This window comes from Cinclus cinclus, chromosome 6, assembly GCF_963662255.1.
Source record: "Cinclus cinclus chromosome 6, bCinCin1.1, whole genome shotgun sequence".
Lineage (NCBI taxonomy): Eukaryota > Metazoa > Chordata > Aves > Passeriformes > Cinclidae > Cinclus > Cinclus cinclus.
The window spans coordinates 41,730,339-41,746,500 of record NC_085051.1 but is presented as its reverse complement, the minus strand read 5'-3'; the positions used below and the strand labels follow the sequence as shown (position 1 = coordinate 41,746,500).

Sequence of the window (16,162 nt, the reverse complement as noted above, 5' to 3'; positions counted from 1 at the left end):
TATTTTAGTATAGGATTGTATCATTATTATTTATAAACTCAGTTTCGTGAAAAAGACTTCAAAAACAGATGGCTTTGGTGGACCGATTCGGTAATGCAGAGTGTGCCACCTCGTGGTGCTTCCTAAAAAAGCATATCCAGAAGAATTGTTCTCATATTTAGAAGTAATTGGGATGAAGTGTTTCTTTTAAGTTCCCTCTTAAATAAAATTAATTTTTCCTATAAGCTAATTTTGACCAAGCCACAAAGGCTGATTTCCAAGGAGAGGGGAACTTATTTTTCGTGCATATGTTTCTTGTTCTCTCTTGCAAAAATACAGCCTATATAGGACAGCATATATTTACCACAGAGAGAAAAGGTATTTCAAACAATTTTCCTGTAAGTCGACTTCTTTGGGCTTATTTCAGATTTCTGACTCCTGTCTTTCCAGATAATCTAAATTACCACAATATTTAAAATAATTCACATTTGTACAGAAGAAAAAAATCCCTTTTGCAGAGATAGGACACAGTGTTCTGGCACGATGTGTAGCAGCCATTTCCTTCTAGTTACATTCTGAGTAGAAGCTAATCAGAAAAGAGGATTTCAGTTTTTGGCAAACCAGCATGGGTGTCAACTAACAATCATACCCACATCAGTTTTGCATCTTATTTGTTTTTTGTTTGTTTGTTTTTGTTGTTGTTTTGTTTGTCTGTTTGTTTTTGGGTTTTGGTGGAGTTTTTTTATTATTATTATTATTATTATTATTCTATTATCAGCCTCAGTTCCTGAAGTTATATACAACTGTGAGAATTTTAGAACTTCTAAAGAAAAGATAGATAGGTTTGTGGCTCTTGCAGTCATGGAGATATGGACCTGAAAACCTGAAAAATATCTTCTCTAAAATTCTGCAATTAAAAAAGTATTAGTCTGGAGTACTTTGATCAGTTCAATGCAAATCTTAACCTGGGGACACACCAACTTTCCTGACTGATTTTTTTCTTTACTCCCTGCAACTACATTTCTCTGCAAAAAGAAGTAGGAGCTCAAAAAGCTGTCTGGAAATGTGAAACATAATTTCTTTAAAAGATCAAGGGGGGAAAAATAAAAAAGGACTGACACACTCTGTTGAGTCAGGATCCTCTCTAACCTCTAAACCAAAGTTGAGAACAAACTGCTTTGCTTGCTTTGTCTTCTGGATGAGCACAAGAACTCAGGAAATAAATAAAAAAGAAATTTTAAAAAGGAATTAAAAACAAAACAAAACAAAATGGGAAAAAAATGAACAGCAGAGACATAAATCCATGCTCTGTAACACATGTACTCCATGCAAGCTAATAAAGGAAAAGTTTGCACAGAAATAGGGTCCAGAAAGCCTTGGCCTTGATTCCACAGCATTGGAAACCACCACACATGCAACTCAGGAATGGAGTGCATTCAGTCTACCTCAGAAAGCCTGGATCACAAGAAAGTTCTGCTGAACCCCTCTACAGGCTGAGATAAGTGCAAGCTCATCTGTCCCCTAAACCCGTATCTCAGGTTGCTACAGTTGTCACGGAATTTTCTGGTGCTGGCTAAGAAGTTTGTCAGACCTGAACATTCATTTTCAACGTGGTTACGCTAAATAATACATGAGTGTTAACGGGAAGGGGTGGGGGAAACATACACAAAAGAACGGGGAGAAGGAGCATAACGGCAAAGACTAGGGACAAAGACACAAAGATAGTGGTAAAAAAAAATACTGATACATCACACTTACCCTCAGCAACATCATCATCCACAATCAGCTTGAGGCTCTTTCCTCGCCGAACCACCCGGACAGTGTGCCACTCGTTGTCATTGAGTTTCTGCCCAGCATAAAGAGTTTCAGGTCCCTTGCCTGGGAAGGGTGATAGGTGCAGCAGTTAAAGCCAGATCCACGATTAGTACTTTCTCAATGGGAAAAGTCATGAAAATCAACTTGGTGTGATACAGACCAGTAGAGTGCATAACAACCAGCAGGTGCATAACAACCCTCACCCTACACCTTCCCAGGAATCACGAACCCTTCCACTCAGTCAGGTGCCTTCCTCCACAGAGCCCTAAAGCCACACACATTTAAAATGGTTAGAAATTTTTCTTGTGCTGCGGTACTAATTTCCAAACATCACACTGCACAGCACACTACAGTAATAGGAAAACAAGCTGGCGACTAAAATGCCTCTAAAGCTGAGCCATTACAGTAGCATTTTGCTCTCTTAAGAATCTGGATTTACAACATCCCCAAGGTATTTGGAAATCTTTTCAAAGTTAAACACACTGGTCTTTCAACACTTCAGTATCAAACACCAGGTTGGTTTCAGTCTCAAAAAAAAAAAACCCCAAAAACAAAACCCCACCAACCCTTCAAAAACAAAACAATAAAAAACCCCCACAGAATGTCATACCCCACCTTTAAAAATAATTTTTAAAAAATTAAAATCTCAAAGAAAACCATTCACCAACCTTGCTGATTGCTTTAAGATTCTTTGGCAAAGCAGCTTAGATTTGAGGTGCTTACTTCACCCGTTGAATTACAGTCAAAAGAGAAAGAGGACATGTCTTCTCCAAAAGTTTATACCACATGATTGCCCTTACAAACAATGCTCCTGGGAAAACAGCATTAGTGCTACCCATATTTGTCTAGTTTTGCTTCTCACCCATCACAGTTGACAGGCAATTACTTAAAAAATTAATTGTTCAGATTACAGGACCAGAACACCTCACTCATGTCAAAAGGTAAGTGAAATTGAATAGTGGTGTGTGTTAAATTAAAAGCATCTATCCTCATCTCAGCACAGTACTCAAGCAGGGGGTTTTGATCCAGGTATACCAGAAAACGTAGAAAGAGGACAGTCAAGCTTGTTGCACACTGGTTTGGACCCACTACCCAAACTGGCAAAAGGGGAACCCCCCCAAAACAAAGAGACATATTGAACATATTAACAGAGGTGGGACAGAGACAATGAGGCACTGCCACAGCTCCTCATACTGCACTGGCAAAACGAATGTCAGATAGTCCATAGCCCACAGAATGCACAGTGCCTAATGAGCAACATTACTGTAATTGCTTCTCACCAGAGGGAAATCGGGCAAAGAAGGGGGTGTCTCATTCAGCTAGGATTCAACGTATAGAAGAGGAATTCTTCAGAAGGATACCAAAGCAAAATAAATATTCTGGTATTCTTTTTCTAAAAATCATACAGTTTATGCTAATAAAAAAGTCATTAATACTTTTTCAAATAAAAACCATTGCCAGCAAAATTCAGCATAAACTAATATGAAAAAAAATTATTTTCTAGTGACCTGAAAGATAAGTCATTCTTGGATTAAAAGGAAGAGGAGTCATATATTGAATTTACAGAGAATATCTCCTTACCAGGAGAAACCCATAACTTCTGCTGTCCCTCATCCATGTGCCTGAGTCATGTAACCACACATGTAAATCCAGCTGAACAAGGCAGCTAGATCATGGCCAGAAAGTTTGAATTCTTTGGCATCAGACAAGCAAAACACTAAGAATCCACTAAGAATACTTTGAATACTTAGAAGAATACTAAGAATAAAGATTTGATGCTAGATTTACATCAGTATGGAAATTTTAACCTAAAGTAGAATTCACAAAATTGTATCTCAGGATGGACAGTGAAATTATTGTCTACATCAGAATATTCAACATCAGCTATAATTCTACACAGCCACTTTCCACGTAGGAAGATGAAGGAGGTCACCTGGAACTGTGTGTTTATATAATGCCATCTGAAAGCAGGGGAAAGGGGATGAGGGGGGCAAATGCTTTCTAAAAAACCCAATCTTTTCCACATTGCCATTAGAGCTCTGGAGAGCTCAGCTAAGAGAAATAGTCAGGTGTGGAGTCTGCTCAGCTGACAATGCAATGCTTTCTGTGCAATAACTCTATGTTCAGCATGGTTGAGTAACTCAGCTGCTGACATTCTAGCTCCCATTTTTCAACCCTAGCCTGACAAAACTGGCATCAGCTAAAACAGTTTGTAGTTTGGCTTGTCTTGATGCCCACTGTAACACTCCCAAAACAAAACTGTGACACCAACAGAAGTTATATTAATATATTCTTAGAAAATGTAGCTTAACCAATTCACAAATAAATGAATATAAAGTTGTAGTATTCCCATTTTTTTCCCAAATTAATAAGGTTATCTACTTAACTGGTTAACAGCTGGGGCTAAAAATTTGAAAATAATAAATCATATCTGCACTGCTTAATTTAAGTCCACATCTTGATCAGCAAATCTTGTATTTGATCGGTAGAAACAAAAAAAAAAAGTTATAATACTTCTGCTCACTTAACACCCTCCCTTTTGCTAAAATGGGCATTAGCTTCTTTTAGTAGGGTAACCCAAATAACGCTACATATAAAAATTCAATATGTGAGCATGATTAAGAGCATTTAGACAAGTTTTTAAAACCAAACATATCTGATCTTAAAAGAAAGCATTAAACAGATATTTTACTCTACTCAAACTGTTTCATTTTCAAATGCTTTCAAGACATTTATGGAGCAGTGGGCTGACTTCAAAAGCAGCAAAATTGTGTCCCCATTTTTCAACTGAGATTGTGCAAATGGATTGCTGGTCCTTGTGTAAGCTCTCATTGAATTCTAAGTAGTTCCAAGAACTGTTTATACGGAGACTTTCACATCTGGATAACAAAATTCATTTAATTGAGAATGATTACTACATGTGTCATTACTATACAGACATTAAAAAAGGAGTTTAACATTCCTAACCCAACAGTTGCTGATGCTGTGAAAAATAATAAGGAAATAGGCCACATGTTCCTGCACCACAGCGCTGTCACTAAGAACAATCTCCTGCCGGGCGTTTCTGTGGTCTTGTTTTGCAGGTTTACGTTTTTTCCTCCTTTCAAGCTATCTCCACCTATATCATCCTTCAAAAATGACAACAGACATATGAGAAAGCAAAGCAGAAGATTAAATGGACAGAGAGAGAAATCTAGAGATTTGTATCTTCCCTTTGCACACAATTCTTTTACGATAAAAGACAAGAAAGGGCAAACAAGGAATTCTTGTAGCAATGAACAGCACACCAGGAAACGCTTTCTATTTGTAATACTTTGGGCCACTGGGCATTAGGTGAGTTCAACAATTAATTTAATTTTTAAGCATAAAAAGAGGACAACATAACAGTTAACAGAACACGAATGCTTTTATTGTTGCAATAACTTAATAGTTAAGGTGGCAGACCACCACTCCTGTCAGCATCTCTGACCATCTTAGTCATTCCATCCCCTTTCCTAGTGCTGTCTGAGGAGCTGTGTATTATACAGAATTTTCATTTCATTTTCCAACTCAAATGAGGCTGGCTAGTGAATATTCCTTTTATGCTTTGCAGTGACAAATACTGCTTAATCAGAAGCAAAAATATCTGTCTCTCAGCCGTCCCCAAATTCTGGACATGAATTCAGCTGTAGTTCAGGCTTCTTGAGCAAATATTACTTGATTCAGCCACAGTCACTTCTTTTCATTCTCCCATGAATCCTCCAACATGTACTCAAACTTTTATGCATATTGCTCATAAAAAACAACTAGTATATGCTTTCAAAAATGGAAGAACTCCATCCAATCTGCCCAGAGTGTCCCAAACACTATCTTGCATATCAAAGGTGCACTGCTGTTAAGTAATACCTTGGCTCAAATAAACTATATAAAAGTGCCAAGAATACACATGCCAAAGTATAAAGAATCAAAAGGCAGATTATGCCTTCTAAAAATGCCAAGTTGCTTTCCATGTGCTCCCCAAGAACTCCCTTGTTTAGAACAAACAACTGGTCAGAGGGGTGCAGTTCTGACAATACTTCTGAAAATGCACTTCTTCACCCTCAGTGGCTAACAGCACACAGAAATTTCCTCTATGAGATAAAGGAGAAAGAGGGTTAATCCCCTCTGCAGTTTCTCACAGGTGGATCAAAAAGTGTGCTATTACTTTGGTACAGGCTTTCATCATCTCATCCTTTTATAAGATTAAAGTGCCTTTCATGAAACCAGGCTATCTTTAACATTGCATACCTTAACCAACATTACAGAAGAAGTGGAACATTGAAGTCTACAGAACACCACTAGAGCTGAACAGAAGGGACACTGCCATATTGATGAGAATGGAAAAGGAACTTCCCTCAGTACAATTACAATGATAAATAGTTCTACAGTGATATTCATGCTTTTCAAAGAAGACATTCAGTAAGGCTTTCTCTGCTTTTACTTTTTCACCAGGAAGATGATTTTTGTCTCTTACGCTGGGCAACATCCTATCAGAATGCCATTAGCATCCCAAGACAAGGAGAGGCTTGGAAGGGGAAGTTTCTTTTCTTCCCTTCTCCTTTTTCTGTGATGAAGGTGAGGCACTGGTTGTTCTTACTTACACCTTTACATAATGACCAGAGAAGTTGTGGTTTGCTGTGCAAAATGTGTACACAGAGATTTGTGAAACATGACAATTAATCACAGGACCTCAAAAAAGGAAGAAATGGGTGTAAGGACAAAGATGCTGGCAATTTTTCACACACCTCTGTGGCTTCTTGATACGCAGTAAGTTCCTACAAAGTACAGGTACAATATCAAAACACAAGAATGGCTCAAAAGCAGAGCTGGTAGCTGCTCTGAAAATCTTCAGCATCTTTCAGTCTTGGTTAAATATAAACTACTAGTGTCAATTTTGTTGTTTCTTTCAGGCAGCACTAGTATGGACAAAGTGTTTTAGAACTGTCTTTTCCTTGACCAGGGCTTGCTGTTCAACACCAGGAGCATTGTTAATTGCTAAGAAACAAGTGGCAACCCCAGACTCCGTACGTTTGCAGACATTTATATAGTCATCCCAGTCAAATCAACTTATATTCTTGTACACAGACACTTGTTTTGCTCATATACAGGCTTTAGAATTCCTCTTTTCAAGAAAATGTTGGCTGCCAACAAGGAATAAGCAGTTGCATTACCCCTACAGATACTAAATATCTTCACTGGGGACCTTACCTGCAGCAGTCTTTCCATTTCCTCAAGGAAGGGCATCATGTCCATGTACTACCCCACCAGTTAAACAAAACATAGTATGCACTTAAGAAACAACTTTTCAGAGAGGCATCCTAAAAACTTTTATGTTTACAGCCTTACAGAGAAGTGAAAAGTCAATAAAGTTGAGATGATTTACATCAACCTACCCAGAAGCAAAGTTTAATTGTTTACATCATTCAGCAGTACAAAGCGCATACACAAAGTCCGTTAAAGACCCACAGAGTCAAGTAGCCTCACAAGTGCAAGTAAGAATTCCCTGAAACGCCCAGACTAATAAAGTGCATGGGATTAGCTCAGCAACTAATTGAAAAGTAGCAAGACCATCCTACTAGTTCTCTCAAACATACCCCCATCTCCATACAAACATGACAAAAAATACATTAAGCTAGGTTTATTTTGTACACCACCTACTTTCACTTTTTACAACCCCTTATTTAAAAAAAAAAAACAACCAAAACCAAACCCAACAAAACACAACATAGTTCTTTGCTTTTGCTATAAATACATGTATCACCATACTGAATAACTGTTATTTTCACGGCAGACTCCCTGGCCAATAGGTGTAATAAGTTAAAGCACAGATTTAGGCAGCATTCAACGGAGTTGCAGCTTTTTCATAAGGCACTGAAACAAAACTTGGTGCAGAAATAAAGTTGTATGTCTTTCAGGTGACATGAATTTAACTTGTGATTACAAAACAGGGAGATTATTCAATTGCTTATATCATACAGGTCACACATGGCACAAACTGCATTTATATGGAGGTTTTTCCATCGAAGTTAGTGGATCACTACTAACATCAAAGTTAGTGGATTACAACAATGTTAGTGGATTACTCTTTGTTTACTTCAATTTCACTGCTGTTGAATTTTAATGCCTTAGACACTACATAACTATTGTGTATCTAGAGCAGAATAACTTTTAAAAGGAAAATGTTCATGTTAATAGAAATTTGATCCTCTCAAAAGGGTTTAAATAGGAAATTACAATTTTAATGAAAGAATATTTCAGTTTAACCAAAAATAATTTTATTCTGTTTTAGAAAATATCCAAAATATTTCAATTTCAAGCTAAATGAAAAAAAACACTGTTAAGAAATAAAATCAAGAATTTCTTATTATCTATTCAATATATTATTAATTTTTAATTGTAATAAATTCTTTCCCATTTTTATTGAGTGAGCTTTTCCACTTTTAAGGAAAGGGATTTTATTTTATACTCACAACCAAAGAGGACATAAAAAAAAAGGACACAGAATTATGTAAAATGACCTCAAGTATTCATGCTTTTAAAATTTAGATTTAAAAGAGTTTAATTAAATTAACTTCCAAGTCATTTCAGTCACACTGGCTCTGTTTTCAGATAAGGCTGTCATATGAAGCACTTCACATTTGCCAAACACCTAAAACTGCTCTTCCTAACAGACCAGGGCAACAGAAGCTTCAGCATAGGTATAAGAACTGAGAAGATGCTATATTGCAACTAATCTACAAGTTGCCTAAGGAATTATATGTACACATTAGATTTTCACAGAGCAAAGCTCAGGACTACTCCTGGTGTAAGTTAAGCAGCCAGGCAACCACAGGAGCAGCATCTGCCGCAGGGAGCACCACTAGAGGGAAATAGCATTCACCGAAGTGCTGCTCAGACAGTCTTACGTGACTAAAAAGGAGTTACAGTACCCAGTGTTGCTGTCCAGAGTTTCTCCCGCTGATATATTTTGTTTTGAAGATTACTCCACCCCGGCATTTAATAAAATAACTCTACAACTTCAACCCAGCTTTGCCTCCATAATAGCAACTATCCACTGATATCAGGTATATTTGTTTAATGGGTGTAATTTGCCACCCAAGAAATGAGTATATGCATAAATTACAAATATGCAGAACCTCACAGTTTTACCATAAGAGAGAATTTTAAAGTAACCATTATAGAAACAATCATGCATAGACTTTAATACAACACAACAGTAATAAAAAGGAAAAGAGATTCTATTTAAAGGAAGCTTTACATTTTATTAGCTTTCCAGTGATGCAGTAAAATCAAAGCAAGATGCAGAAGGGACAAAGTTAGAGATCTAATTCTTCTTTTTATTCCTGTGCGGATACAATAATAGAGATACCAAACCCAAACAGCTTTACACTCATCCTCCTGGTTTACCTTACTTAAAGCATAGATAGACTATGCTACCAACAGTAACACTTCTAAAGTTTATCTTCCTGTTTAGTTTAAAATCTCTCAAATGCTAAAAAGCAAGTGGATTAATCATAGTGATAGGGAAAGGACAGTCTCAGCTGGCAATGAGACTGAGACAACTGGAGTGAGCCATATGTATTATACAAACACACATATACCAACAATGAAATAATTTGACTGCTATCTGCCTGGATGAGGGGCAGATAGAGGGGAAAAAAATTATTAATCAAATGCATGTGTCTTTATACCAAGAATCGGCCCCTCTCCCTCATATGCCTTCTCAAAAATCTTTGCTTTTGCTATGTTACTAAGTAACAGGAAGGAGCAGGCTGGAAAAGCTCCTATCATCCCATTTAGTGAGTGCTCTCACACTCTAATTGCCTCTATTACTTAATTTGAAAGGATTATTTGAATTTTGGAATTATAGGATTCTTAATGTAGAGGGGGCTTTTTATGCCTTTTGGAAGTATTATAGTAGCAACTTCTCATCTAACCTGCAAAGCAAGGACAACTGAAAGATGGATAAATCATACAGTGCATGGTAATACAGCACCTTATGGTAATTGCACATGTGTCTTTCAGAAAAGTATCTGAGACCACTTTCTAACAATATTTATTTAATAATTTAATGGCAACTTTGACCCCTCTTTCAGAATACACAGAAAATAATACCAAAGAAAGGGTCTCCTCTTCCCAAAGGCACATCTGGCAGTCGAACAGAAATCTGAGTCATTAAAAAATACAAAAAGCTCCTGCATTAAAGTTTTTTGTGGTTTTTTTTTTTTTTTTTGTGGTTTTGGTGGGTTTTGTTGTTGTTGTTGGGGTTTTTTGGGGGGGGTAGTTTTCTGTGTTGTTTTTAATGCTCTTTAGAACACACTGCACAGTCCTCACCAACAGCACAGCATGAAAACAGAAGACAGTCATGGTACCAACACTTATTTATCCAGTTATGAAGGGCAAAGAACAACATCACACATTCAAAAACCTAAACTTTTATCTAAATTAAAGTACATTTCCCTGTGGCACCTGGGTGCCGGAAGTGTTACAAATGCATAGAGTTACACCTTCATTGTTGCTAGGAGTATGACATGAACTAGATTCAGCCCCCCTCTAAGAGCAGAACAGTATCACAAAAATTATGTCTAACTGATTGCAATACCAGCAGGATTCCAGTCTTCTGAGGGGGTACAAAACACTGCATATGCCCTTTAGATTTAGCTCTCTTTTTACAACCTCCATTCTGAAAGCTGCCACTCTTCTTCATGATCTTTGGAGTTTCTAAACTTGCATACTAACCTGTATGTATAACTCTACTGGGAACCCCAGGTGTACTGGTAAGGGGAACAGCAAAATGCAGAGAAATCATACTATTAACAAGTACAAACACCAACCAAAATTTGCAAGTGGAGATCCTTTGTTTTCAGACATTACAGACAAGTTATATGTGCATAACTGGTAATATTGGTCCTCGCTGCCTGAAGTGAGAAACTGCTGAGAGAAGGATGGTAAGTGGTACTTGGACCTAACATGGAAGAGTCTTTTTATTTCACTTAAGGAGCTATTGAGGAACAATCAAATGCTTCTAGAAAGCTGGGGGATCAGTAGTGCAGACTGGACTGTTTAATGCTAAAGTCCTTTAAAAGCTTACCCACCAAAAAGAGGGTCTTTCACAGGGAACAGAAGACAGACCTCAGCTGCTGTTACTTTTTGAAGAGCCACTGACCATTCTCCCACTTCCTAAATAGGAATGGTTAGCACACGATAGTGACCATATAGCAACGCAGATGACACTACTGTGACTGAAATCTTTCCTAATATTTAATAGCTAGAGCATTGGTATATATTTTACCTGTTTAAGATAAACCACATTTCCAGGTTACATAGCAGCAAACAAGTACAATCCATTAAAAACACTTCATGAGGATGTTCTACTGAATCTATCTCTACACAGAGTAGAGGCATAGAAGACTCTCTCCAAATACCATATCCTTTCTCTTCTTGAGCTGCAAGTTAAATACTTCATTTTGGTTGCCATCCTCTAAGCTTTTAATTTTCATCTTAGTATTTGCAGAATGCCTTATTTATCCAGGACACTACAACACTAATCAAACTGAAAGTTTTAGGAGGCAGAATATGGATAGAGTTGTGTTGCCAGCAAAAGATTGGATGCTCTTGTATTGCTCCAATTAATTTTTTAATGATGCTTAACCCTTCTATTCCCAAAAACCTTTCAGCAGTAGTCACAATGTACACTCCCAGAAGAACTGGGAGCAGAAATCTGCTAGCAGAAATACACCTCAGTGACAGCAACAAGACCAGTATCCACTGATGAAAAATCTTCCTCAGGTGCTTTATAGATACCAGTAATATCCAGTCTCCTAATAGCACAGACTGCTCGTTTTCTACCTAAACTGAGAAACCCAGATGAGAAGGACAACTGGTATGTAGACCTACAGGCAAGAGCCCCCTTATTTAACTTAAGGAGCTATCAAGGAAGGATCACAGGCATCTGGAAAGTTGAGGGATCAGACGTGCAGACTGAAGGATAGCTGAGGATTTACAGATAAAGATGACATCTGAGGCAAATATCAAGAACCCCTTTGAAATTCAGATTTTAAAAGTCACAGCTTTCATGTCAGCTAAGGAGCATGTAAAGGAAAAAAATGCCCTGAGAGAAGAAGAGGGAATTATAAAGTTAAGCACATAGCTTTAGACATACCCATATCTCTCTGTCCTCAGTGCTCCCAATAACAGAATGTAAAATCCAAAATTATGCCATCCCTCTTCTCAAGAGGATGCCATACCTCTTGAGTCACTCCATTTCATATGTATACCTTCATAAAAATCCTCTGTGCTTCATACATAATCTATGTATAATCCTAATATTGTTAAAATTGGAGAGGAGTACACCAGGTAATTAATTGTACAGAGTCAGCCTAAAACAGCAACATACCAGGAGAAAGAGAAGAGAAACAAAGATCTCTTCCCACAGGATGCAAACTTACTCCTGGAAATGTACCACCAGCATTTGGGGATCTTCTTTAGCGCCCAACACAGAGAAAAGTTAATGATCACTTAAAAAAGTCTGGAGCTCTGACAGCAACACCAGTGTGCAAACCATGAGCTGAACACAAGGAAGGAAAGTGCTTACTATAGATCCTGAGCTCAACTGATGCCTGTGCAGCTTCATCAGCCATCTTGGTTACAATCAAGGCTTATCAGTTCTTGTGCATCACATTTAAAATAGTAAAATTTTTAAGGAAAATTTTAAAAGCCTAGTTGCTTTTGAATTACATATTAGTTCAAGCTCTTTCAAAGACAATTTAAGCAATAAGGTTGCTTGACTGTCAAGCTATAGTATATATTCTGACCTCTGGCTAAGTTGTAAAAACTGGATAATTTGATTAATGGCATAAGCTGGTCACAAACTACTCTCTATAGAAAAAGGTTAATTTGTGTGTTGCCATTTCAAAGACTCAGAAAAAGAAAAGCCAAACCAAACCCACAAAACCTCAATACATTCTTTTTCTCCCTGTCCAGCTGCCTGTTAAAAAAGGAGGTAGGGATGGATAGATTTTACACACATCTCTCCCCATGATGTCTCTATTTCTATCTGGTGAGCAGCTTGTGTGCTGCAATGCTCATCAAACCAATATTTCACTAATTTCTCTCATTCACAGAAGGACTCTGAGAATGAATCCATGCATGTTTAGAAAGCATTCAGATTCTCTGCTGAACAAATGCTACAAAACTACCAGCATTTATACAGTCCACACCATCAGCAAACATACCATTTTAATACTATCACAGCAGCAGAATATTTACAGATTGCCTTTAAAATGTGGATCTTCAGATTCTATAATCAGCGCAAGATAAAAACCACAGTAAGCAGAAGAGATTATCAAGTCCCATGGGTCAATCAACTGGGGAAATCTGATTCCCAGGATAGCACCAGACTGCTAATACAGGCCATGATACAAATGATTGGCACAACTGTACAGTGCAAGAGTTTTAAGCTGTCTATAGTTCTCACAACTTCAAGGGGAGTAAGCACTCTTCTCAAGAAGAGTTTTGGCTTGGGAGGAGGTGCTGGGTTTTTTGCTTTGTTTTAAAATGCAAAAGGATAAGGCATTTCAGGATGATGTATTAAGAATCACTACAGAAACAGTCAGGAAAAACAAATTCAACCACTTAGCTCATCACACCCCCAAGAACGTTAATTATGTGCTGAAGTAAGGGTTTGGTGGAATATTCAAAGCAATAGCCAAGCCTGGAGAATGAGGACTAGACCTCAGAAGACTCCCATTTCTAAATCTTTAAAGTACTCATTCTTCAGAAGTCAGGTTTCCATAGAAATAAATATTTTTATCTGCAAGTGTCATATTAGCCTGATCTCCCTAAGGTGCTCTAAAATAATGCACTGGGTAACACCCTGTAGGACCACAGGTCAAGTTTGGGGTTGTTTTTGTTTTCTCTTGGTTTGTTTGTTTGTTCTGCTTAGCCTGTATTGCTAATGGATGCTTTAGATCACTGGTTGTAAACTACTCGCTCTTACTGGTTTGTGAGCTTTTATCAAGTGTGGAACTTCCAACCTGCAGTCTGGGGAGGAGCTGGATGGCTTGTTGGAAATCGGAATTGCAAAAGTGACAAGCAACTATCCCTGGTCACCAGCCTGGGTTTGTCACTCAATGGTTAAACAACCCCACCTCTGGGCTGAACCCTGTTTGCTAGGAAGAGGCCTTAGGGCTTTCCTCTGGCTTCCTCTTTCATTTACTCTTATTTAAGGAAGAGATAGAAACTAGTTCTGACCCTTTTTCAATGCAAAGATTAATTAAAGTTATCTCCAACTGACAGCAGTTCAGTTTTAACAAATACATGTGCACGAATTCAATGGCAGCTTGATTTTCAAAGGTGCTGAAAGGAAGCTATAAATCACATCAGTCTGGAGAATCAGATGAACAGGTATGTAAATTCAAAGTCTCAGTAAATGGTAGAGTAATTTTATAGGAAAGGACATATTTATAGATGCATTGTTTCTTATTCACTCCCAAGTCCAGTTTTAAAAGTTGCTAAACATTTGTTTAATGCAAAGCATGCTTAATAGCCAATTGGTAGCTGAAGTTTTACCTATAAACCAAGCCATTTGTGCAAGCCTACAAGCAAACGGGTCACATTCAGTATCTCTTAACATTACTGTCACAGTTTCAAGCAGGTACAGAGAAAAAAAAAGTTTTAAGTACTACTGAGATGAGTTGGAATTAAGGGAACTTCTCATTCAACATCACTAGCATCACAAAGCAAAACAGCTTCTAGTTTTATACCAATGCTAACTTTTAATGATGTGTCAAAGACAGACACATGGTTTCATGCAAACAATTAAAAGACTATTTCTATCAGAACACCAATCTAAGACAACCATCTGGATCAGCAAATTTACACTTTTATACTTATAGTCAAATATAAGCAATAGCCACATAGTCAAAAATTATGCAAAGGACATCTGCTGTCTCGCCAGCACAAAGAAATATCCCTTCAGCATTTAAATGCAATGTGAAAGTGCACCTTTTCTGTGACTTTTCTCTTTCATAAACCACATCTGACTATCTGCTGAAGAATTCCCACTGCTAGAACAGAAATACCATGTATGTTGGATTATGACATTAATGTGAATATTTGTTCTACATGCAAACACATATTTGCAGGACAAGAACTGGACCACAGAGCTGCTGCCACAGCACAGATCACGTTTGACATCCAGGAAATAAAAAGAACAGCAGGCATTTTTGGTTCACTGAACAAATTAACAACATCAGCAGAAGGAAGAGAAAATCATTGCATGCCAATCAGAATGTCTTTGGTTTCTGGACCAAAAATTGGCCTGCAAAAGCAACACAAAAAATGTTCTGCATGGAGTTGGGGTTTTTTGGGGTTTTTTTGGTTTTTTTTTGGTGTTTTTTTTTTTTTTGTTGTTGTTGTTGTTGTTGTTTTGTTTTTTTTTCAATTCAAAGCCAAATAGGACTGAAGTACTCACACTATGACTTCTTTGCTGTAGTATTCAATGTTGAGGTCAGGCCACCAAAGTTTATGATGTATATAAATTCATGGGATGAGAAAGGCTGCATCCAAATGTACTGAGGTAGGCAGCTGTTGTCGATACAGGAACACCTTCAATCACCTTTGAAAGGCTGCAGCCACAGAAGGAGGTCTCAAAGTGACAAAAATCTTTTCAAAAGCTGCCCTTGTTTTATGCAGGGAGTTGGACCACAGACCTCCAGAGACCACTTCCCAACCTAAGCTTTTCTATGAAAACATTTAATTTCACTAGCAACCAGACATTTTTGGTTTCACTGTGTGGGAAAATAAATAATTTTAGAATAAGTTAAACATTGAAACATTGTTAAAAATGAAAAGTCAAAATGCTTTTATATAAAATGTCATAATGTTTTTATGTTTTCCATTTGTTTTCCCATAAATACTTGCCAAGTTCAAACTAAATTGACAAATAGCTGCAGTTCACATAAATCTGAATGTTTCAGATAATCAACTATTCAAATGAAAACACTTAATCTAGTTATACTTGGCAGCTGCTTTCAGCAATACTACTTCTGAAAAAACAAAACACTTGTTAGAAAAAACTGCATATAAAATTAATAATCACAAAGCCTATAGACTAAGGCCCCTATTTACCAATATTTATCAATCAAAAGTACTGACCAACACAGACAAAACTATTCTTGGCATCATACATGAAAACAACTGACCACAAGGCTGCATCTGTAAACTCAGATCTGTGAACTCAAGCTGACCAGAGGCTCGGCTGTACCATGAGCAGTGATGCTCTGAACATATCAATTGCAGCTGCCTTTTCCATCAAAGTTATTCTTTTGGATTGCACTCTTAAGAAGGT

General features: G+C 37.5%; 1 protein-coding gene across 6 annotated transcripts in view; it reads right to left on the bottom strand.

The window, feature by feature from the left end:
* Positions 1 to 16,162, bottom strand: part of NRXN3 (neurexin 3) — a 900,390-nt gene that overhangs the window by 539,070 nt on the left and 345,158 nt on the right. For all 6 annotated transcript variants that reach the window (XM_062495263.1, XM_062495267.1, XM_062495265.1 and 3 more), the window contains one exon: positions 1,738 to 1,857. In XM_062495263.1, the coding sequence (XP_062351247.1) occupies positions 1,738 to 1,857 (120 nt within the window). The remainder of the gene's footprint in view (positions 1 to 1,737; positions 1,858 to 16,162) is intronic.